The sequence below is a fragment of the Cryptomeria japonica genome, chromosome 4 (genome assembly GCF_030272615.1).
Source record: "Cryptomeria japonica chromosome 4, Sugi_1.0, whole genome shotgun sequence".
Lineage (NCBI taxonomy): Eukaryota > Viridiplantae > Streptophyta > Pinopsida > Cupressales > Cupressaceae > Cryptomeria > Cryptomeria japonica.
The window spans coordinates 441,589,767-441,615,121 of record NC_081408.1 but is presented as its reverse complement, the minus strand read 5'-3'; the positions used below and the strand labels follow the sequence as shown (position 1 = coordinate 441,615,121).

General features: G+C 35.7%; 1 protein-coding gene across 5 annotated transcripts; it reads right to left on the bottom strand.

The window, feature by feature from the left end:
- Nucleotides 1-3,000: 3,000 nt before the first annotated feature.
- Nucleotides 3,001-25,355, bottom strand: LOC131030388 (transcription elongation factor SPT6-like). Of its 5 annotated transcripts, none has more exons than XM_057961199.2 (18): nucleotides 25,083-25,355; nucleotides 24,830-24,899; nucleotides 18,651-18,755; nucleotides 14,297-14,371; nucleotides 13,979-14,102; nucleotides 13,776-13,863; nucleotides 13,509-13,668; nucleotides 13,220-13,355; nucleotides 12,811-13,090; nucleotides 12,361-12,558; nucleotides 12,029-12,181; nucleotides 11,549-11,917; nucleotides 11,342-11,449; nucleotides 10,465-11,253; nucleotides 8,116-8,257; nucleotides 6,833-8,031; nucleotides 4,698-4,907; nucleotides 3,001-4,584 (listed from the first exon to the last, which is right to left on the bottom strand). In XM_057961199.2, the coding sequence occupies exons 3-18, from the start codon at nucleotides 18,685-18,687 to the stop codon at nucleotides 3,331-3,333; spliced, it is 5,322 nt and encodes a 1,773-aa protein (XP_057817182.1). In that variant the 5' UTR covers nucleotides 18,688-18,755; nucleotides 24,830-24,899; nucleotides 25,083-25,355; the 3' UTR covers nucleotides 3,001-3,330. The 5 variants fall into 5 exon arrangements, with proteins under 5 accessions (XP_057817182.1, XP_057817191.1, XP_057817172.1 ...); XM_057961208.2 differs by having other exon boundaries at nucleotides 24,830-24,896; XM_057961189.2 differs by lacking the exon at nucleotides 24,830-24,899.

Sequence of the window (25,355 nt, the reverse complement as noted above, 5' to 3'; positions counted from 1 at the left end):
TTTAGTTTTAAATAGTTAGTTTAGTTAATTGTTTTGTCATTTTGGATATTTTATATATGCTATGATCTTGTTATCTTTATTGTTTTGTCATTTTGGATATTTTATATATGCTATGATCTTGTTAACTTTATTGTTTTGTCATTTTGGATATTTGAAATCTAAACTATATAAATATTCAAAATTTAGCATAGAACTAAAATAATGTTTTAAACTACTTAACTATTTTGAGACAGAAAACCTACACTACCATACTCTTCAAGACAACTTCAATGCATGAGAACAACACACAATAAATTATCTTAAAAGTAAAAAACTTAGACAATTTATTCTATTTGTTGAAAATAATTACTTCAAGAGAAACATAGTAACTCAAAATAACATCATTTAAACATAAACATAGTAACTTACAATAACATTAGGAATTAAAAACACTTATCTATGAATCACTATTATTTTTCTCTAATCAAGAGGTAGCTTTCCAAAAATCAGAACTTCTAAGAACTCACAATATCATCACACATAGATTGTCACATTTACTCAAAATCCTTAGATTGTCATATTTACTCAAAATCCTTAGAACCATATCTTGGTTTTACTTGTGAAATTTGAGATTCTCAAGCTTAAAAGGTCAGGCCACTTAAAAGAAAACAACAATTATGACAATATTGAGTAGTCTTGATAGGGTGGCCTTGTCAAATGGTAAAGTGGAGACCAAAAACATATTAGAAAGGTTCTTAACAAATTTTTCTAACTCCTAAAAAATTAAACTTATAAAATATGATTAGAAGGCATGCAATTTAATGGAAAATTATGAAATCTTGATCCACATAACTAAGATAGATAATGAAAGTTGGAAAGACAATGATTTAAACTAGTAAATGATATTCTATGGCCCTAAAAATGAATAAGGATGTTGGTAACAATGCATAAGTGTTTCCCTGTAAAAGATTTCATGCATAATGAAAAATAGGAAACAAAGAGGCAAATGGACCTCTTCCACTCGATAATATGAGAAATCTATTACCATATATTGAACCTTGGTGTCGATATGGACTTGTGATAGACAATTGATCTAAAAAAGACGATTATTTAACATTATAATAAAATAACGATGATCTAGACGATGGTCTTCACCTTCTTAGGTGGAATATAGGGCGATGGTCTTCACCTTCTTAGGTGGAATATAGGGCGGCCTTAACATGGGAGACTGGCCTATTCCATTAAATTCTAATTTTCTAAAATTGTATAGGGAAATTCCTTTTATGATATTGATCACTTATTCAAACTATATACTTGTATTCCACCTATAAGAGCATAAAACATATACAAAAACAAAGGTTAAGGGGAGGTTTGTCTCTATCGGTCCCGTGTGGGATTTCAAGTATGATTCTACATCAAAATATTTTATTATTTAATATCATGTATGGGACCAAGAAATTTAGTGGACATGGAATGGAACCTTATAACATAATCATCAATATATACATTTTATTCTTCTATGCAATGATCACAGCCAACGCTCGGAGTGGCTCTCTCAAAGAAGCTCTTGCACTGTTTCATGGAATGCCAGAGCCAGATGTGATTTCCTGGACTGCAATTATAACAGGGCATGCACAGAATGGTTATGTCGAAGAGTCGTTGAATTTATTTAAGGAAATGCAAAAGTCAAACCTGAAGCCAGATGGTTTTATAATGGCTAGTGTTCTGAGTGTATGTGCTAACATAGCAGCACTTGAATCGGGTAAGCAGTTCCACGCCCATATTATTGTGAGTGGATTTGAGAATGATTGTGTGTAGTGCACTTGTTGGTATGTCCAAATCTGGTATCGTAGAGGATGCGTATCATATGTTTGACAATATGCATCAACAGAATGTGGTCTCCTGGAATTCAATAATATAAGGTTGTGCCCAGCATGGAAAGGGAAAGGAGGCCCTGCAACTGTTTGAACAAATGGTGCAGGGTGGCATTAAACCAAATTGGGTTAGCTTTGTTGGTGTGCTCTCTGCATGCGGGACTGCGGGATCCCTGCCTTCACCTTTCACGGCACCACCTTTCAACGCCCGCTCACGAGTTTCCAGACTGCAGGGAAGGAGGGGCCACGTGCAACAGATGTCAGACAGGAGGGTAGGGAGGCTATCGTTCAAAGGAAGCGGTAGCATCAAAAGGCTGCTACAAATGATAAAGTGCAGTGACAGTACCATATACATTTCTTTTTGTTATTATCCAGTAGAAGGAGATGCACTTTAGACCTTGAAGAAGTTGTCAATGACAGTCATTGTCATAACACAAAGAATGAATGCTTAAAGCCAAACTTCACAGTCCAAAGGATGAATATATAAGTCACTATATACCAGTGTGTGCATCCTATGGTTGGTAATTTGCAGAGAGAAAGGTCACAATTCAAAAGAAACAGAGAACATATTGGAGTCCACTGTCAAGGAAAGTGGACTGTTAAAGCCTGAAGTTCCTACAAATCGCAGCCAGGACAATGAAGGAAAAGACAGAAAAAGTCATAGAAGGTGTATAGGTTATGAGCAAGAGTTGCAGTCCAAGATAGTCGCCCCATAAACTCAGTCTCATGATAGTAGCAGCCCTGTTGAGGCATATATGAGCCCTTAGAAAGCAGCCCTCATCAAAGGAAGTTCAGGTATTACTGTCCAAGAAACAACCATCAGCTTTGGCCTAATATCACAGTGATCATTTGAAGTTTTCTGACAATCCATAGTCAGAGAAAAGAGAGTGTTTTGCAAGTTATAACAGTTTACTAAGGGGCTTGTCTGTGTTAACTGATTTCTAGGCAGAACTAATAAAAAAAAAGTTAAGTGAAAACATTAGTCTCCACCTATAGATAGGCGGGACTAATAAGGACAATTCTGGATTCGTTCAAGGCGCTTGATAATAACAGCTTTCCATAATTTCAAACTAAAAATACAATAAATAAGAACTGAAGTACCCAATCAATAATTTGGTTTGCAATTTGTACCTTTGAAACTGTCAACTAGAGAAGAATTATATAATTAGATTAGTTGCAATTATGTAATTAATTAATATGAAGGAATATAGATTGTGTAACTCCATAGCCTACTGTACAAAAATCTTGGACACTATTTGCAGTTCAATGAAGAATTTGTTATAGTCAGGGAGGGTGAAACTGAAGAGAACGATTTCTGAATTCATTCAAGTGGCTTGATGATGACAGCTTTCCATGGTTTCAAGCAAACAACACAACAGCTAAGCAGAAATAGATTATGTAAACTACTAAAGCTGTAAATATCCCAGTCGATTCAGTTATAAGGTCTGCATGGCCTCTGTTATTTGCCAATGCCACCTTATGACTCCCAACCACTACCTCCAACACTCCCATTACTACCTGCTGCTGCATGATCCCATCCACTAGGCTGTTTAGCCCAATCTTTTGAAGTGCTTGGCATGTCATCACCAACTTTACTGAGACCCTCTTGTCTGCCTGTACTATCTTTCAATGTAGCATCACGATCACTAACTTTGGCAGAATTCCAGCCATCGCTTAATTTTCCAGTATCCCACCCATCACTTCCCCGTCTGTTCAACTCACTTTCCCCAGAGCTCACAGGCCAAGCTCCTCGTGCAGGAGATTCCGGAATTCTGCTGCCAGAATTGCTGCCCCATTCCTCAGTTTTTGATCCCCATGCATCACCAGAATTTCGCCCCCACCTATTGTTAATATTTGCTTCATTGGCTCCCCTTCCAGACCCTATACCTCTTCCATTATTTCTTCCCCATCTGTTTCTTCCATCCTCGCTCCACCTACCTCTCATACCTCCACCCCTGCCCTCATTTCCACCTCTATCAAATCCACCATCTCTTCCTTCGTTCCAACCAGCACTGCTACTGCCACCACCTCTTACTCCCCTTCCCCTTTCTCGACTGTTTGGTGGCCTAGGTAAACCACTTGGAAGCCCACCACTGGCACTATGAAGATGATAATCATTTCCACCTGTTCTTGAACCTGGTGTGGATGATCTTTCCCAATCTGTACCCATGGGGCCCTGCCAACCATCTCCCCCGCTATTAGTGGCTGATCCTCTCCAACCACCATCTCCCCCTCTACCACCATCCATGGCTGACCCTGCCCAGCCACCATCTCCCCCTCCACCACTGTTTGTGGCTGATCCTCCCCAACCACTTCCAACAGAACCACCTCCACCTGCAGATCCTCCCGGACCTGGGCTTTTCATGGGAACCATTGCTGCAACCGACCTAATTGGAGGAAGAGAATCTTGTTGGACAAGATCATTTATATGCTTTTGAAAATAGGAAACCAGCTTGTCCAGATTGTCAAACATTCTCTTTCTGAACTTAAATCCTTTTGGATATAGCCCAAAATACTCGTGATGAGGATTTGTACTCCTAATATAACTAAGCAAAAATGCCCCAGGATGTTCATGTGAAACAGATATATAATATGGAATTCTTGTTGGATTTTCATATTTTTCCTTTCGTAATGCATCATCAACCTCTGCTTTTGTTCCCCTCCTGAATTTCCTGTAGTCAAGGATTGCCTTCAAATTGCTAATGAGCGGATCCACATATCTATCTATGACCTGCATTTTAAATTTACAAAATCAGTTAAAACATTCAAGCCTTCAAAGTAAATTTCAAGCCATGAATTCTTTAATTCTTTGTCATGGTAAACTTAATTTTGTGTTAGGCAAACCTCATCAAGATCTTCAAATGTCTCCTCCCCAATTGAAAGTGTTTTCCCAAGTCGAAGGAAACTAGCAAAATCCCTATGGTCTTTTCCTCCTTCCACAATATCCTTGTGAGCATAAACTCCATCAAATATTTTCAGAGTTAGCATCAAGTGAGTAGGCCCTTTCAAACTTGGACGGATAATACTCTCTCCTGCATCTTTATCTGATAAAAACTGTACGAAAAGGCAACCACAATGTAGTTAAAATTATGTCATTGAATATAATATCAATTGATCATCTTAGAATGCCTATCCTGCTACCAATGCTCAGGTACATACATGCAAAGCTGTCAGCATATGGATTTGGTATACCTATCTGTTCTATGCTTTGAGCCACATTATATTTATAGAAAATTTAGAAACAAATATGATATAAATGGCATGGAAATGAAGCCAAATTTCCAAAATATCAGGTGGGATACCTGTGTGCCTTGTTGAAGACTTGTAATTTGCAATTTGAAAATAAATAAATAAATAAGGTAGCATTCAAAGAGATTTGCCCTATTTACTACTGTAATGAATCTTACAGCAAACATGAGACAAGAAACTATGAGCAGAGCCTATCTAAAAGAAGGATATTTAAACAGGAAAATAAATTAAAATTTGTGCTAGCCACAGAAGGTAACTATACAGCCTGCAGGTGTACATAACAATTTTCAATTAATCAAAATAAAGAGAACATTATAAGCTACGTATTTGTTCATTTTATAGAGGCCCTATTTACTAGTAAAATGGATCTTCTAGATGTCATGTCCCCATCTTTATGCTTGATAATAAATAGATTTATATGTAAAGGCATGATGTAAAATAATTATTTGAATTGGTGATTTTTATGAATGCTTGAGGGCAAGCATTTTCAAGGAGGGGAGACTGTGATGTCCCCATCCAAATGATAAAGCTCCAGAACCAAACAGAAGAAAGCTCCTTGTATTATCATGAATAAATCATGACAAAGACAAAATAGTTCGGTTGATTTATTGAGATGATTTTATATCCTTTACTGGATCTGCTCGTTGGAGCATCTGCCTTTGGCATGTTCCGGTTGCATAATTCAGAGGTAATATTCAGAGACCACACTATCGATAACAGTAATTTAATAATCACTAAAAAGAAAGCTGTGATCAATAACACATGGTAATAAGAATAACCAAGATATAGTCAGCAATTAAAAAGGGATGACACTCATCTTAATCATATTGTCAATAATAATGAACAGCTAATTACAATAATAGTCGTTGTATATATTTGGACAAGGATCGATTACAATACACCAGTTTGTTTACCGCCACAGCAAAAAAATTGCATATATGATAATAAAGGTATTAACAACAGCGACTATGATCATCTATAATAACAACAGAACATCTCCAATAAGCAGTTTAAAACATTATTAAACCAAACGGGGTGTTAAGACAAGTCACCGATCGAAGGTTCAATTCATCATGGTGCAAGTGTGATTCATTAGAAGAATGAATCATTTAATATTCCAGGCGATAAGAGTTTGTGTTAATCACAAACAAATAAACAATATGAAAAGTGTGGATTTTATAAATAACATATTTGAATAAGGATGCAGTGAACTTCTATTCAGAAGAGATGCTCTTCGTATGAAAGGGATATGCACTCAGAGTCCCATGTATAAATAAAAGAATATTTGAAGGAAGTATACATCATTTAAAGTTAACCAAAAGCAGCGATTAGTAATAAGTAGAAGATGTGATTAAGAAAAAGTAACTATTAACTAGAGGCTATGACCATTCAAAGGGATGCCTTTCTATATAAGTCAAAAGGCATACATAGAGGTTGGGCTCATAAGAAGATAAGATATAAAATGGGAAGAGTGTCTGAAGAAAGGGGGGATTATCAAGGCAGCGGTGAGAATTCCATAAGTTTAGTTATGACTGGACATCAATACATCTCCAGACAACAGCAAGTATAATATGCACTAATTAATAATTTAATATGTTAAGAGGCTACAGCAGATATATATGTGAAATACATAATCAGATTTTATTATTCTATGCACTCAGAAACATATATTAATTCACCATCATTTATAAATATTTTGTGAGGCTACAGCAGATATATATGTGAAATACCTTAATGGTTTCATCCTCTGAAATATTCAGGAAGCGTGGATGCACAATCATCCGAGGCTTGAAAGATTTTTTTGCAAGTTCCTTTGCTTTCCTTGCATTCTCTTGTTCACTTTGTTTAATGGTATCCGCTTTCGCAAAATATGGATCCTTAACCTCCTTAACCTCTCCATTCTGCGGCTGCCAGTTATCATTCCTCAGCTCACTCGCCTTGCAAGTTAAATCAACTAGATACTTTGCTTTTTGCATAGATTTCACCCGACAGGTAAGGATGCTGCCTTCTGCAACCTTTTCTATTGGATCTATATCTATATCATCAGAAAGCTGTTCCTTCATTATTATACCTGTCAAACCTGATTCCAGATCACAAATTATGCGATTATTTAGGACTCTACGGGCAGTTGCTTGTACAATTTTCCCCACTGAAAGGGTCTCTTCATTTTCTCCAGTTAGCAGATAAAATTCCTCATCCTGGGATGGCTCTTTATATGGTGTTCGCCAATCCTTGAATCCATGTACCAATTCAATCTTTACGTCAGCAAGTGTTTCCCGCTTTTTATTGGATGTCCTTTGTTCCACGCTTCTAGCATATTCATCTATATCAAGAGTCATTAACAGATTGGGATATTTTTTGACATGTTCAACTGCCATTTCTTGTGTTTCCTCATCCATGTCATCTATATCCTGTCCTGCATCTTCACAATATACATCCTCAGCCATTTTCTTGGCTAGTTCATATGACTCTGGATGAATTCTAGTATCATCCAATGGATCCATAACATGGTTCCCAGAAGCTGCTTGCCCAGTCCCTCTAACCCTTAAAAAACCAGCAGCATTTATAAATACAAGTCGCTTCATAGCTTCTAGAGGGGTCAACAATTCTCTGCGACTGTAAACCCTTCCAGCCCTCAAAATAGCCCTTTGTATGGAAGCAGCTTTTCTTGGTCCAAGGCCAGCTACAAATTGCAGAGGTGAAAACATCCATTCATGTGATGCTGCTAGGTTTATGTCAACACCAACTTGGTTGGTTACTGTAACCATTACCTGTTCGACAGCTTCATACTTGTCATCTAGACTCAGGAAATGTTCCAGTGAATGAAGCTTCAATGATAATATCTCCTTGCCAGGACCACATAATGTTGCAACCATGGCCAATGGATTCTGAAGATACCGACCAAGAGCCACAGCACGCCTCACAATCCCTGCAAGATTTAATTCTAACATAAGGTTCTTTAATCCATTATTTATTAAGTAATATCAATGATCCAGATTTAGTTTCTGCATACCTCTCTGTGTTGGCAACTGATCCTGAGAGATGCGAGAATTCTCATAAAGTGTAGGTAAAAATTCATCTGCATAAACAACATTTATCGTGTCCAAGCCTTCTGCCAAATCACGTGGATGCTCCTCCACAATCTTAAAAATAACCTGAGCCAAAAAACAACAGAACCCAAAATCAAACGAAGCAACAATTACAAGTGTTTACCCATACTTTTCCACCAAACCTAGAAGTCAATTATTGAAAGTATGAAACTAGTATACTTATATTTTAAAAATATCTATGTAAAATTTGCCAAGAGATATCAAATTTCAAAATATTTAACATTAATAAATATGAATAAATCACTGTACCTTCTATGTGACAAATGAGAGCTAAGCAAGAAATTACTCACAACAATCAAAAGATTCAATATGAATATGTTATTAGAGGCATTATGCAAGAAGATGAAAATAACTCAACACATGCTTTATAAAGCATCATATACAAGAAAATATGCAACAATCAACAGATTTACTATACATATATTTTCATTAGCCAATTGTATCAAGTCACAAATTAATACATTCAATTTTAACAACTACATAAAATGTCAGAAATTAATACATTCAATTTTAATTTAAATGATTTATGTAAGAATGAACTTTTAATACATTATTTTTTTTGGATAATCCATTAAATCTAATGCTTATAAATACATGTCTCTTGGACCTTTGTCAATAGCTAGCAGTCTCGATGTTTCCCATTTCTTTAGGTGATCTACAAAACATATAAGCTAACCTACAAAAGAAAAAGATGCACAACAAATGAAATCGGTTTGGATATAGCCAACAGGATTAATGTCATTAATATAATTGAAATTTTCAGTATGCGGATTGTTTCTGAGATCAACTGTATAGATTTTAGATTTTATATTGACATTTCAAATAACTCTCTTTTTTCTTTCTTTCTGATATATTATTGAAGAAAATTTGAAACATCATTGTTGATTTAAAAACAATCTCCTCGATGTAAAATTGTTTTCAAATGCATAATTGATTTAAAAACAATCTCCTCAATGTCATTATATCCAAATGCTGCAAGCTGCCTTAAAATGGTGGCTAGAGACAAGGACTGGAACTATTCAAGGTTAGGAAAAGTTTAAAAATATAACAAAAATTGAGATACAGAGCTAAGCTAAGAGTCGATATCAACGAAGTGTCATATGTAAAACAAGGCTCATATCTGATGCTCTTAAGGATTCAGCGCATTTCTGGTTATATATAATATCAGTTAAAAGACAAATTTCTATTTAAATGTGTTGTAATATTCTGCTAACAAAACATAACCATTTTATGACACTGTTACACTGGGAAATCACTCAAGAATTTTGTAGGTCTAGAGGTGCCTGGATGTGCATTTACTATGTTTTCAAGCTCTTAAATTTAAAGCCAGAATCGCCAAGAAATAAAGCAATAAAGAGGAGGCAGTTTACAGCGGCAAAATATGGTTAGTTATTGAACCCAGGAAACACAATTTCTGTTGCACTCAATAAAAATAACACCAAGAATGGATTGATCTGGAGATTATAAAAGCGGATACACCACAATAACTTGGCATTAATTTAAGGGAATATATGCACAAAATGGTCCTGTTAAAACAAAACTTCAAATAAATTCTGCAGCCAAGTTACGTGGAATTGCTATACAAGAAAGAAATTTTTTCCAAACAAAAAGCTAAAATGAGAACAGGATATTGCAAATAATAGGGTTTTAATATGAATATGTTTCTAGCAAAAGAAATGGAAGAAAGACTCTTGGTTCTATCAAGCACTTTACACTGGTCTCTTGAAATGTACAAGACAAAACTTATATGGAAAACACTCATAGCACAGAATAGATCAGTCTGACAGTTTTATACAAAATGGTGCACAAAAAACATGAAATGGAAATTCTATATTGCCCTCAACCTCCTTCAGTTTCACGTCAGCATAGCCAAATCATGCACATTTAAAATATATTAGTCACTTTATCAGTTACAAAAAATTTAAATGCATGCATATGCTGGGTGGATATCAATACAATCACTATATTTGCCATTTTTTACAAATCTATTAAGTGTGCAGCAGGTTTGCGGTGTAATATAATTTGTGTTATCGCTAGGTGGCAGAGATTCCTCTGACAGATTCGATTTTTGGAACTGTCATTCGAATGAAATTTCAACTGCAGGCATTTCACAACCACTAAAGGGCAGTATTTAAACAGGCATGAAACTGTCAATTTTTTCTTGAAAGCGTTTTGTGTTTACAGACGACTTTGATTCCATTGTAGATCGCCTCTCGGCAAAATAAGTAATAACTTAAGTCTTTGTTTCATACCTCAAAGATATCATCCTTCAAGTATTTACAACGCAAATTTGAGGCTCCCAAAACAACTATATGAGGTTGATGATCCATCATAAACTTCAAAAGGCGCTGCTGGTCATTCTCCTTTCGCTTTTGCAGACCAGAATTCTTTGAACGAATACTTAGATGTGATGTAAAAAGAATATCAAGAACTTCACCAGCAGGATCTAGCATCACAAATGTTGTTGGATCTTTATTGGACCCTTGACAGCAGACCATTATACGTGTTTCTGCATCTTCTTCAGATGACTCGTCATTGTCAGGTTTCTGACGCTGAAAAGGTGCAACTGAGACTCTCTTCCACAGCTGATATCCATAGTCCTGAACCAGCCAGTTTTTGGCTCTTGCAGACAACACTATTCGAGCTTCCTTCTCCATACTAGGCAAAATGTAATTGCATATGGCATCCTTCAATATTAATTTACGTTGTTCATTCCAAAGCTGTGCAGATCTGCTCACCCCATCACTAAGATAGAAAGCTTCAAATTCATTCATTAAAGTGCCATCTAAGTCGTCCTTAGGCAAACCAATAGTAACCTGAAGAAGTTTCTCTTCTTCAGCTTTCTGAATGAGAAGCCACTGTGCATCATCAAACTTACTTATTGGCTTGTTATTTAGCCACTTTACCCTAGCATACTGATGAAACGAACCTATAGCATTGTTACCATCAGCAGTAGGCTTTGTAGTTACAACTGCCTTTTCCATATAGAAAGTACGGGCATATTCCTTAACAGCTGGCTCACAACTGATTTCTACTGCTGCCTGAAAAAAGCACCAATATTCCATTAGATGATAAAACTTTACCACATGAATCAAGCAATACACAATAAAAGTGATGAAAAATGCATACCATGTGCCTAGCACCTTTGAGCACTGACTGTGGATCCCCAAATTCTCCAGCAGAAAATCCAGCTGCCACATCCTCCGGTGCATTACTATCATCTTCAACCTCATGCATCTGCACAATATTTACAAAAACAGACCTTCATTCATTTGCTGAAAAGTAGCCAACACATCATATTAACAGCAGTTTTAGATACAGAAGACAGCCAGTTACCTTATACATAGCTAATAGATTCTTGCCCAGTTGCTCAGAGGTAAGACCGAAATTTCTTGATACAGCCCCCAGTCCAGACTTCCGACAGATGCTATACATGGATTTGCGTTTTGGCCTCTTGAACTGACCTTCTTCTACCTCAATTTCATCGGGAGGAAAATGCAGGTTAAATTTTGTATCTAAGTCATCAATAGTCCGTTCAGACTCTGCATCATCAAGGGACTGAAAAACTGTTTCTAATAGCTTCCATTTGATTGGATCTCTTCTTGCTTCTTCTCCAGCACGTTTCTCATAAGATGCTTTTAGAGCAGTCTTCCTCCTTTGAAGTAGAAGCCATTTTCTATCCCGAAGCTGTATTTCCCACAATGCCTAAAAACAGGATATTGTAAGCCACTGGACATTTTGCTGTCACATAAAGGCATACTTAATCTATATTCATACCGTGTACATTTTCATTTTAGACTTGATCTATATTCTTACCTTGTACATTTTCATTTTAGACTTCTTTTCTTTGTCTGCGGCTTTATCTGTGGGTTTATCTGCAGATTTGTCTGCAGCTTCTGTAGAGCTGTACTCTAGATCTCGAAGTAAATTGAGACACATTTCTTTCCGATACATAGCAATAAAGGGGACCTTGCACATTCAACACTTTACAGCTCAGACAATTTATAATTATCCAATAATCAGTCCTCGACAAAATATTATGCATTATTTCACCAAAAAATGCATTATTTTAACAAAGAACACTTTATTTCACCAGCATACAACAAATCCATGTAAATTTAACTTTACAGAAATACAAACGAGCTTACTTCTAACTTTTGATCATGGAACATCTTTAACACATTAGCAATATCCTTCACTACTTCTTCCTTGTCCAGCTGTGCAATATGCTGGAACTCTTTCCTAATGGGTACTGCTAATGAGCCAAATACTTGCTCATATATCCACTTTGCCTCTGGTACTGTATTCTCATTGTGTGGAACCGGACCAGTAATCTCTTCAGACAACTGAAGAAAACCAACAGAATATACTCAATATTGAGACAACCCAGAAAGTGAACTAAAGTTTAAAGCACATACTAAAATAAATCATAATAGCAGGCATAATACAACGGCTTTACAAACTTCAAACTTTACAGTGAAATAACTAGCATCAAAAAGATTACTTTAACATTTAAATTTCCAAACATGGATAAATAGAATAGTAACTGTAATACATTAGACAAAATTTATCATCAATAAAATATAAATTTTACCCACCTGAAATCGTTCAGGCACATCTGTTTCACGAATATCATCATCCTTAGCTGTCATGTACTTCTCTGCCAGAATGCTTGGCTCAAATTCATCCTCAAGTCTCCTTCCACCTTGGTCATCATCAAGTCCTCCTAAACCATCAAACCCTCTTGCTTTCAGACCTTGCTTTCGACGACTCAAAAGTTCATCCACATCACCAAATATATCCTGTGCTTCTTGCAAAGCAATAGATGATATGCCTGGAGCTTGCCTGGATATTCGTTTTTTTGATTTCCTCCTCCTCCTAAAGCAGAAACCAAAAGAAACTAGTTTTGTAAGACATGAACCAAGAAAGTAAATACATTCACATCTTGGATTATAAAATAAATCATCTTAATAAAATTGATAATGAAAGGAAATACAAAAAAAATACCTTACAGGTAAGCCGTTTTCATCCACTTCTTCTTCATCAACTATAAAATCTGCCATTTCATCTTCTTCACCCATGTCCTCCTCCTCCTCTTCTTCAAGCTGGTCTTCCTCTTCTGCAACATCTTCTGGGGGCACTCCTGCAAGTTTACAAGTACCATGCCTAACTAAATGATCTACTCTAGAAAAAGATCAGACCTTACATTACAACTAGGCAGAGCAGAGAAAAAAGGCAAACAGCAAGCGAACCAAGGAGAGGATCAACAAACCCTTTATAAGAATAATGTTCATACCTTCATCATCCCCAAACAAACTACGTTTCAATTTTTCCTCTGCAGTGGCACCTGTCCAACCACCCTCTTCCAACTCATCCTCATCAGAAAAGCCCGTCTTTTCCTCTATGCGATCATTCTTTCCAGCTTTCTTAAGGCGTTTAAACTTCTTGCTGCCCTGCTTTCAAACAAAAATACCAGATTAATTATTTTTCTGTAAAAATAATTGACTCAGAAAGTATAGACAGACAGAGAGACAGAGACAGAGACAGAGACACACAGACATACAGATTTTGGACGGTGAAAACCAGTCACATTGGCCTCTTGTAGTAACTCATAATCATCTTCATCAAGTTCATAATTCTCTTCAGCCTCCCTAAGCACAAAAACAAACAATGAAATAAAATAAAATAAATAATAGGTTTAACAAAGTAAAATAATACCATTTCCTAACATAGAAAGCGTAGGGAATCAACAGTACTGGAGACTACCTTTTCTTCCTTTTTTTTTTCCTTGCTTTCATTTCTTCATCACTACTTTCTCTAGCTTCCTCTTCTTCCTCTTCAACATCATCAACTATGAAGCCATCTTTCTCATACTCATCCTGCCCCTCCTCTTCATTGATCATACAAAGTACATTTATTATGCACTTCAATCTTTTATCATTTAAATCATTGTTTGAACTTAAGCAAAATTTCTAATTTCACAACAAAGATATCTTGCAACAATGAACATAAAAAAATCATGCATATGACTTCATTCAAGGCATGACTATGATCGTAATAAGAGAAAATATGCATATGTGATACCTTCAGCCTCCTCTTCATCCTCTTCATCAACTGCCTCTGTATCACGAGCATCTCTGATGTCACTTTCTTCATACTCTGGTATCAGAACCCCTTACATAAATTAGGTTCAGCCCAAAACAAGAAACTAAAAAGAAAGTAAAGATTAACAAACAGTGAACAAACGGACTACATCAAACATTAAACACTGTTTACTCAATTCTTAGGGTTGTGAGGGAGGAAGACCAAAAAGCAAAAAGAAATTGCCTACAAACAGAAATAATCCAACTTCATCTTATTTATTAAGTTGGCAGGGGCATGACAAAGTAGGATGCTGCTAAAGACTATGATAGATTAAGTTGGCCCTTCCTTTCTGTAGCTCTTAAGGCTATTGAATTCTCTTCTATGTCGACGGAGTGGGCTTAAAATACAGTCACAAGGGCCTGCTTTTTTGTTTTGGTAAATGAAACATCTCCATGCTTTTCTAGGCGGACCAGAGGGACTAGACGAGGATATCCTATCCCCTTACTTGGGTTGTTCTCTACCCAAAGAAAGGAAAGTTTTCTAAAAGATTTGACTTTTTCTCCCAACCTCGATCCTATCACTCGATTGTAATTTGTAGATGATATCGCCCTTTTGCAAGAAACTTCATTGGGTGAAGCTCACACTTTCAAAAGGATTTTGGATTGTTATGGTTAGCTTCAAGGCAATCCATCAATGACGACAAGAGGACCTGCTATCTCCTTATTTTGGTTCTTTTATCTCTACCCAAAGAATGGAAGGTTTTACAAAAGGTTTGACTTTTTCTCCCAACCTTGATCCTATCGCTCATATATAATTTGTAATGATAATGCCCTTTTTGGAGAAACTTCCATGGGTGAAGCTCACATTTTCAAAAGGATTTTGGATTGTTATGGGTTGGCTTTGAAGCATTTCATCAATGTTGCCCCCGCCAAAAATACTGAAGCATAGATTGTAAATAGGCAATTAAAATTTAGTGTCCATATCATTAATATAATGAAGTGGCAGCACTAACAAAAATGTTCAAACAAAATTCAATTATATTTTTCAAAAGGGAGCAACGGTATGAAGGGTGGTGTCTCCCTCAACAATTGGGTATAAAGGAAGATCATTTCATTATGGAGGATATCAATTGGGAATGAATTTTATGTGACTTTGCAAGTAATTATCTTACAGCCAAAGAAGATGAAAACCCTCGTAGGAAATTAGGGAACCAGCTACTCTATACAATATGTATCTTGGTGTTCTGCTCTTTACCGATCTTTGGCCAAGTTATGTGATGAAACTGTAGAAAAAGTTGTAAGTGCTTAATTTGGAAGGGAGGGTTTTGAAAAGTAGGGTAATAGTACAAGCCAGCCCAGTTCATGTCCATTTTGCCCCTTCCTAAATCTTCTCTCTCTAAGATCAAAAGCCTTTGCAGGAATTTCCTTTAGCAGAGGTATTTCTGCAGGCCAAAAAGAATCCCCTTCTCAGTTAGGATAAGGTTTGTCAAAACAAAGAATAAAAAAGAGCAAGTTTGAAGGATCTTAATCTTCATAATCTAGCTCTTGGAGCAAGCTGGCATAAGATTTTTTCATTTTTTAAGGGACCTGATCAATGATGAAGCTCTCTAATATTTATTTAATTTGGATCCTCTTAATCTTTTCACTAAAGAAGACTTCCCTTGCAGATCCTCCATTTGGAATTTCAGAGTCAAATCAAGGGATATTATCAGGTTGAAGCTTTCTTGGTATGTATGGGATGGCTCAAAAGTGGAATTTTAGACTGATTTTCAGTTTGGACACCTCTTTGAGGAGCCTACTCTTGAGTAAGCTCATGCTATCATGTTAGAGAGTTAGATATCAAGTTAAAAGATAACTGAGAGATGATTTGGAAGGAGGCAGATTACTAGAGAAATTGGAGTTCCCTACCATTTCCTCACTTGCAGAAAGAAACACTTGCCTTCCCTTCTAAATGGCATTAAAATTCCACAGTTGGATAGAGTTGATGTTTCCCAATAACATCACAACCTATCAGAAGCATAGAAAGTCCAATGATAACTTGCAAAAGGGAGGCTTCTTAGGTTCTTCCAAATCCAGCAATCATATTCTCCTTCATTATGAGTTTTCCTTTGCTATTTGAATTGTCTTGCTCAGCTTTTTAAAATGTACTTGGTCTTTCTAGAGATTATCTATCTCTATGTGTGTTGTTTTCTCAGAGAAACCAAGAACCTAGTTCTCTATGGAAGACATCTCTTGCACGTACTCTTTGGGGGATTTGACTCAAAAGGAATAGTAGACTTATATGTGATAAGGCTTCACCTTGGCAGCAAGTTTGGTCGAAGATTCAAGTAGTGATTTGTCAACTTCTATTGGAAGTATTTCTCAACTAAGGAAAACCACTTTTTGAAACTTAAGAATATTTCCCCTCTTCCTCTAGTAAAAATCAAGATGGATGAAACCTCCACAGGTTTCTGTAAACTTAATTTTGATGGAGCTTCTAAAGGAAATCAAAAGCTTGCTGGTGCACCTGTTGTTATCAAAGACGATTTGGTAAGTTTTTAAAAGGTGGTTTTGTTTACTATAGATGATGATATGTGGTATTGTAATTTAATTACAGTTTTGATGCTACAAATATGTACATCTTGATGATTTTATATATTTCTTGTACAAAGGAATCCAAAACAAACCTAAAAGCAAAAAAACTGTCGTAAAAGCATAGTTGAACTCCATGTTACTGAATCTACCCATTTTGACCTTGGATCCGGGTCTAATCCATACTTATCCAAATTCAGGTTTAGTACAATTTCTGGTCCAAGTGGGTGCAGAAATGTGACTGGGTTCATCCTAGACAAACCTGTGAGCCCAGACAAAAACTGGGCAATTTCAACATGCCAACATGGAACTCGTGATTTTTTTTGACTGAAATTTGTTTCTTTTTTCATTTTTTAATATTTCCAACATAGTTAACAGACGGTTAATTTTTGACAATTTTTGGTAATTGCTAGCTGGGTACTCAATGAGTCTAAGCCCTTAACTAGTGATGCTTGTAAAAAACGTGGATTATAAACCCCAAAAACAGTATTTTTTGGCTTTATAAGCATTTTTTGCCTTATCAAAAATTATGAAAATGGTGTGTACTATTAAGGTTTGTGTGGTTTTGAAGGTCTTCATTTGGGCTTGGTGGTGGGGGCTGCCCCCAGACCTTGTGAGGGGCACAGTAATATTGGCCCTGATATTAATCTTTTCAGATTACAAATATATAATTTTATTAATTTATGACTTTTATATTTGTTTGTACAAATGAACCCAACCTCAAAAAAAAAAATTGCCAAATCCACAAACTAAATCTTTGAAAGATCAATAACAAAACCAGTAACTTAATCTGAACTACTAACTTGGCTTTCACTAATTACATCATATGAAATTTTACAATAGGCCGATTTCATTATTTTCTTCTATGGTTATGGTACTTTCCAACATTTACAATATGCTTAACTTCCACATTATTTTCTAATCACTTCATATTCTCCGTAAGCATCTCCATTTCCTAATTTCTAGATTATTTTGTCATCACTTGAGATTTTCCAATGGCAACTCTATTCCATTTCTTGTAAACGAAGTTTCACACTTCTCAACTAATGCTTTCAGTTTTTTAAATATACATTTAAATTTACCATATTTGAAGGGAGGATTGAATTTCAAATAGCCACAGTACAAGTTACGAATGATGATTTTCATGCAGCCCCTCTTTTTCTAGCCCTCTTTTGTGTAAAAAGGGTTTATTCCTAAAATCTTTGAAAGTACATTCCTTCATGGTATGACCTTAAATCTTGTATTTACAAGGACTTTAGCTCGCATTTGGTTAATAAATAAACAAGATTATACTATATTCCAATAATACTAATGTTCTACTGCTTGACATTGAAGTTTAGCAAGATAAATTGCACAAAGGAGGGGTTTAACTACCCAGTATGGAATCCAAAAGATTTCTAGTGGAAAATATTTTGAAAGAATATAAATGCATGAAGAATCGTTATAAGACAACAAAACCACACAAAGATCTAATACAACATATAAGAGTTTTGGCATACATGCCACAGAAAGAAAAAACACATTTAGCTTTTAACTATACAATTGAACATTTTTTAATGATACCAAAAAATAATTATGCCCATGTAAATGCTGCATCAACTTTCCAAAGATGTTGAAATTTTCACATTCCTCCCCCCATGAATATTGCTACAAAAACAGGTCCTCAAATATATGCCTCATACTGAATATTTCCACAACTAGACAAATTATTGAATTAACAATATTGTACCTGCACAATTCTACCGTAAACAAGACTTATCTTAAGTCTATTAAATTCGACATACCTTCTTCATCATCAGACACAATATTTCTGGCACCCATGTAGGAATGAAATGAGTAATCTGCTTCAACGCCCACAAACTGAAAAGGAAAAACTATCTCCTACCACCCTGAAAAAGACGAGAAAAAAATATATGAAAATCCAGAAACACAATTCAAGTTAATCCAATCACATAGTTTCCCTATTTCACACCTTAAAAAATGTGAGAAATGAAATTAAGATTGCTCAAATATTAAACCATCAAAAAACTGATTTGATTTGCAACATCTAACTTATTCACGTCCACCTACATGCAAACCATAATTGCACAAGTAAGAAAAATCAAAAGAATTGAATTGATGAAAGCACATCAATGTTCAAGGATAGCTGCAAACAGTCATAGCACATGGTGCAGTTCATGGCTGTAGGATTTTGTGGAAATCAAAATGTAAAACAATAGATCGAAAAAAAACTCTCAGTTTGTACAACCTGAGTTGGCCTAGTGGTGGAGAACTTGTGCTCTTGAAAGAGAAGTCACAAGTTCAAATCCCACAAGGGGGTAGGGTATGTACACCTTATCAACTTCGGCCCATTATCAATCAAAAAAAAAAACTCAGTCAGATTTTAAAAGGCATTTAGAATGTAACCGGCATTGTTCATCAAGTGTAAATCAAATTATCAGTGAATAATGTAAAGCCAATGGTTCTTTTTAACTGCCTTTCTTTTAAGATCTGAACTCTCATGTATCACTCATGTAACTTTTACATTCCTAGAATAATAAGAGATGATTTTATCCCAAAAAAGGGGAAGGTTCAAATGTTGACTGAAAATATCTCTCTCTCACTCAGAGTAAGAGGAAGGCTTCCAAACATCTCAAACTTGTTCAAAATTAACCCTCATACATACCAAATAAACCCAAAAACAAAAAAAGACAGTGGTGAAAAGCCAAATATATCAAACTCTTACGGGCCTAATTTACACCATTTGCCAGTCAAAAAACCATGATCACAGCATTCTCCAATAAAATTACAAAAATTAAAACAAGGAAACATACGAGGAAACTTAAAAGAGAGACGATGCGACAGCTATTGAAATTTTGTAGAAATCAAGATGTAAGGCAATGTTTCAGAGAGACAAACCCCTCCCCGCCAAGAAAGGGACTTGAAGACGGTAGTAATAGAATTGGCATTACTTATGAAAAGTAAATCCATAAGCATCAATAGAGATGCTAATCCAATAAAAGCGCATTCATTAGCTGTATTGGAAAGGGAGGGGCCATGCATGTAACCCTGTTGTAAGATTGGAGTGACTGTTTTGTTCCTTTGATAAAATATATCCGATATTTCTTTGAAAAGATACAATAAAGTAGAAACCCTAGATATAGTGCTCACAGGAGGAGTCTTACTCTATGCCAGGGATACCAAAACACTCAAAATAACATAAACAGAGACAAGTCAAAATCTTTGAAACCCACTGCAAATCTAGACGAATAACTCAAAGCAGACAACTACTAATTAAGGGTTCCATTTTCCCATAGTGAAGATACTTACACTCTCTAAATCTGTACTAAATAACACAAAACGGATATCTACTTAAGTTACACTATTTAAGAAATTGAAAGGAAAAAGGGCAAATAGCTCAAAACAGACAACTACTTATTAAGGGTTCCATTTTTCCATGGAGAAGATACTTACCCTCTGAAATCTGCTGAACTTTCCAGCCACAGAGGCAATTGATTACAAAGAACCAAATACTGAAAAATCCGCCCCGACCTTAGGAAAAATTATACGAGTTCCACAATAAACTTGAGGACCAGCTATCCAAAAGGTTGAGCCCACTACAATATTTGGCCAATTGGATTTAACACTCCGCAATTCCCCAACTCTTCTCAGTATCCCTTATTTCTCTATAGAAGAATGAGAAAAAAAAAGATGCCTTTGTAGTTGGGGTATTCTATCCAACACAGTTTTGTTTGTTGATAGTGGTGATATTATACTATCACTTGCACCTATAGGAGGTTCAAGGGAACACCAATAGGAAATGAAAGGTAAATTCTGAATGTATTTTACTAGTATATAGATATTTAGATAACAATAGAAAGTTATACAGATTTGACTAAAAACATGAATGTTAATTTGTACAAATTTTCTTGAAATTTTCTCATTCTTTGGAAACAATTAGATTCTTTTGAAAAAACATTCCATCACACTATCTATTGCTAATAATGCTTATAACTGAAAATATAAACTTATAAACAAATGAAACAAACAATGTTCACATTCTTTGTGTTGAGAGAACAAAATTGTCTATAATACATTTATTATCATGATATTAGAGCTGCCCAACTAGAAAAGATGTTATCAGAAGGTCTCTTCAAGAAATTCTAAAAGGTGATTTAATCACAAGGAAGATGAAAAGAGCTGAAATTATTATTAAGCAATTGCAAAAAGTTAAGCTTCGTGATTGATCATTATTTTGAGCTAGTTTCAACAATATCTGAATTAACTATTTTCCCCTTTGTTAGCATTGAAGAGATGATTAATCCAGATAAAGTTAGCAGTTGCTGTCACGCTTTACTTTGTTAAAAGAAAAAACAAATAATCTAATAAATAAAAGCAACACCAAAATGCATCTCACTAATAATAACAGTGGGAGTTACAGATTTTTAGCAGACAAAACCATTTAGAAGAAGTTGACAACCATGGAATACCAAATCAAACGACAATTCAATAATTAGGTAAGTTGTTAAATGAACGCACAACTTTAATTGAACATATCAATACTGCAATTGTTTTCCATAAATTAGCAAACATTTAATAAAAATTACTCCAGCACCATGTAGAATTGGTCACAACTAAACTAGACTAAATTCAATCAGAAACAGACAATTATCACCAACCACTACTGCCTTAAGAAAGCACTCTAGCTTTAGGGAATATGGGCATCCTTATCATATATATAAGAAAGCTATGCTTCAGGCTTTCTCACACAACAATCTTGTTACATTTTACAATTGTTTGAAAATGACTGCTACTGCTTCAAGCAATCCTGACGCTTATAATGTTCATAATGTTAAAAGAGATGTTGTACTACCTGTTGTACTACGTGCTTTTAATTTAGATCTAGCAATTCCACCTGTATCTGTGCATATATTTTTCTGTTATGACAAACCCTCTGATTGGACTTTGGAGTATGATTTCTCTTTTGAGAAATTCCCTCTCAAGTGCATTGGTGTATTATTATGTTTTTGCTGGAGAATTGATCACCAATAGTGTAGGGGAGCCAAAGCTTCTTTGCAATAACAAAAGAGTTGAATTCACACAGGTTTATTCAGCAACTGCTCTAGCTCAGGTGGGGTTTTATGATCCTGATACAACAGTGGAAGAGAAGCTTGTCCCTTTGCTTCCAAACTCCTCCCAAGGCAGAGGCAACGCAATATTTAGTGTTCAGGTACTAAAGTTGTACAACTCAATACCCTTCATTCTATCTGTGGTGTAGAATTTGAACGAAATGATTGCTCCTAGTATTCTGCTAGTTCTTAGGAGATATCATTATATTTTCATATCGATAAAAAAAATTCAAAACTATAGCCTACTTGAATAAAATTTGACATTTAGCCAGTCTTGCAGCTCTTTGATAATCTAGGTAATAGTTAGCCAGTCTTGCAGCTCTTTGATAATCTAGGTAATAGTTTTGAAATTTAAAAAGCATATCAATCAGGATCTATATTTAAATTGTAGAACATTTTGAATATTTTTATAGCTTTTTTCTGAAAAATAAATAAAAATTCAAATGATTTGTTAATTGAAGAAAACACTAATACAACAACAAGTGTATTCAATTATACTTGAAAGAACCAATGATGCCCATACAAGTAATGGTTACTCTAAATATCATTGACCCTATAATCCATTATTTTTATTCAGGCTGCTTTAAATATGCAGGTGATGGAGTTTAGCTGTGGAGGTATAGCAGTTGGCTGTACATTTGATCACAAGATAGCAAATGGATTTTCTGGCAACATGTTCTTCACCTGTCGGGCCAAGCTTTCTAAAAAGGAGTCCATTGATTCTCTAATTCCAAGCTTTGTATAATCTAAACTACGCCCTCAAGATCCCCCTGTTCTCAGTGAAAAAGTCTGTGTGAAACGAACTCCAGGAGGAAGAAGCCAGCAAATTGAATATCCAAGTTTAGCAAGTAGAATTTATCACCTGAATGCCCAAAGCATTGAAAAAATTCAAGCTTGTGCAACTGAACATGGCAAGAAGTACAACAAACTGGAGGCTTTCTGTGCTTACCTATGGAACCTACTAGTGAATTTAGATAGCCAGAAGATAAAGCACTATAGAATAGGAGTAGCTGTTGGTGGTGGACCATGTTTGATGAAAATGGGAATGCCAGCTAATTATTTTGGCAATGTTCTAGCCTTTGCATTTGGTGAACATAACCCACTAGAGAAAAGAGAAAACTGAAAGGAAAGCCAAATATCCAATCAATGATAAACAAGCAAAATTTACAAGGGGATGTAAAATTTGGTGACAAAGGCGAAATTGGAATTTAGTGACTCACATGAAAAAAGTTTCATTTTCTATTGCTCAAAGCCCATGTTTCAAAGGTGATAAGCTTCCACTCATGTTAGTATTTTCCTACAGTACTCAATTAACAATGAACATGACCCAAAGTTAAAGTTGAACAATCTTCCACTAGAGCCCCAAGTTTCCTTTTACTCAAAGGATGAGAAACTTGCATGTCCCTAAAGAGAGGTAACATCCATCAGATTTGGGATTTTTCTGCTTTACATAATTAACACGATCCAATAGCAAACATAGCCCACAAAAGCAGCGTATAAATAAAAAAACCCCAATTTTCCAAAATTTATAAATCTGACTGACCCATGGTGCTCGCTACATTCAGGTACAGTGGATAACTATAAACAGTGAAGTCTTAAAGTTTTCATAAAAACAAAGTTCCTAAAGCTTTTTACAAACTGAACTATAAATCTCGGACCAAGGAATTAGAAGGTAGGTGTTACTTGGCAATGAAGAAAGCATTGAAATTTCTCGAGAAAAAAGGGCATTTTTTCAATTGCATATTGAGATCATAAGGCTCTTCCCAATGGCATTTTTGGAGAGTCGCAGTACAGAAAAACTCAACAATTCTCGAAACTGCACTACCAAACACCCATTTCAGGTGGGCCAACGATGGGTAAAATTTGTTGTGTACCTATCCATGTCAAACTACTGTTAGTGGGGAAAGATATTTACCAGTAACAACGGTAAAAATAAATGGAATATATTTTTTGATGTTTCACTCCAACACATGTTTCACACAACAGGAAGATATGTAAAGCTAAATGTCTAAATAAACTAATTTCAGTGCGGCCAACCATTTGATATGTGAATTACCCTGCATGAAACCACCATACCTTAAAGCTTTTTAAATTATAAATATATAGAGAGAGAGAGAGAGACTCGATTTTCCTTATAGTTTGTCAAGTCCCAGCCAAAGAAACTGATGACAGCTCTGAATGCCCTTCCCATGAAGAAGACTGGAAACAGAGATTAAAAATTAGAAACCATAAATAGCCCACTGTGTGGGGAGGATAAACTTTTACGTTGTACCACAGACTTGTCCAATAGATCTACTGCGACGAGCGAATATCATTCAAACCCTTCATTTTTTTTAAATCTAAAGGCCAATCAATCGAAAGAAATAGAGAAGCAGACAAGCTAAATGAAAACCAAACCACCTTGTAATTTCTGACAACCCATGTAAGTTGGGCGAAGGGAGAAGGGAAAAATTGTAGAAACAGCAGCGAACAGAAGAGACCAGGATCGGGAAAAGAAATGAATCCCAAAAAAACTCATTGAAACCGTGCTAAAGGGCTTACCTCAAGATTCTGTTTTCAATGACGGAGAAGATATGGGCAAACTTTGCAATGGAAAATATTAAGAAACCTACGAAAGCAGATTTTTTTCAAATGAGACGAACCAAAACCAAACCCTTACACAACTACTGCTTCAATATGTTCGTGCAGTAAAGCGGTGATTAAAACGGCGAAAACCAACAGTAAGGTATGTATTGTGGGCAAAAACTTCTGAAGGGGCAAATAAGCGAGGAATGATTCTACTGCTTAGCGTGAAGATTTAAATGCTAACTGATTGCCGACAATAGAAACTCGTTTACAGACATCAAAAAAATTACATTTAATAATGGCAAAATTCAAAGAGATTTGATGCCCGGTTTCTTATGAGCTCCAAAAGACGCCAATCTTCTGCACAAATCGTGTCATGCGGTTAATGAAGCCCATGAAAAAAAGGGGCAAAGTTTCCAGGAATAATTTACAAAACCCTTAACACGAATCGAAACCAATCCCCCTACAATAGTTGCTTCAACTGCATGACATATTATTCAGAAACAATGAACGAACATAAAAAGGGAACCACATATTTCTCACCACTTGATCTTTGGTTGGTTGGAGCCATGCTGAGCAGAACCACTGGAAAACAAATATAAATAACAATTCTTGACGGAAGAAAGAATAGTCAACTGAAAACCCTAACAGCTATCCAGTTTAATGGCGTGAGACAGGTTTCCCGAACATCCGTAAGCGAGCTTTCTCGCAAAAGAAGCCTAGATCGGCTAATTGCATAAGGGAAAGTGGCCCGCTGGTAACAGTGGATAGCAGCGCAAAATGATCATACACAAAGGGCGATCACTCTTGTAAAAC

Bases quoted from the DNA above. Each gene is read 5' to 3' on its own strand.
- LOC131030388 (XM_057961199.2), bottom strand. From the start codon at position 18,687: ATGGGTGCCAGAAATATTGTGTCTGATGATGAAGAAG. The intron at 4,908-6,832 runs GTATTTCACATA...CTTTTCGTACAG, and splicing joins CAGAGGATGAAACCATTAAG to TTTTTATCAGATAAAGATGC. The intron at 4,585-4,697 runs GTTTGCCTAACA...TTTAAAATGCAG, and splicing joins CATTTGAAGATCTTGATGAG to GTCATAGATAGATATGTGGA.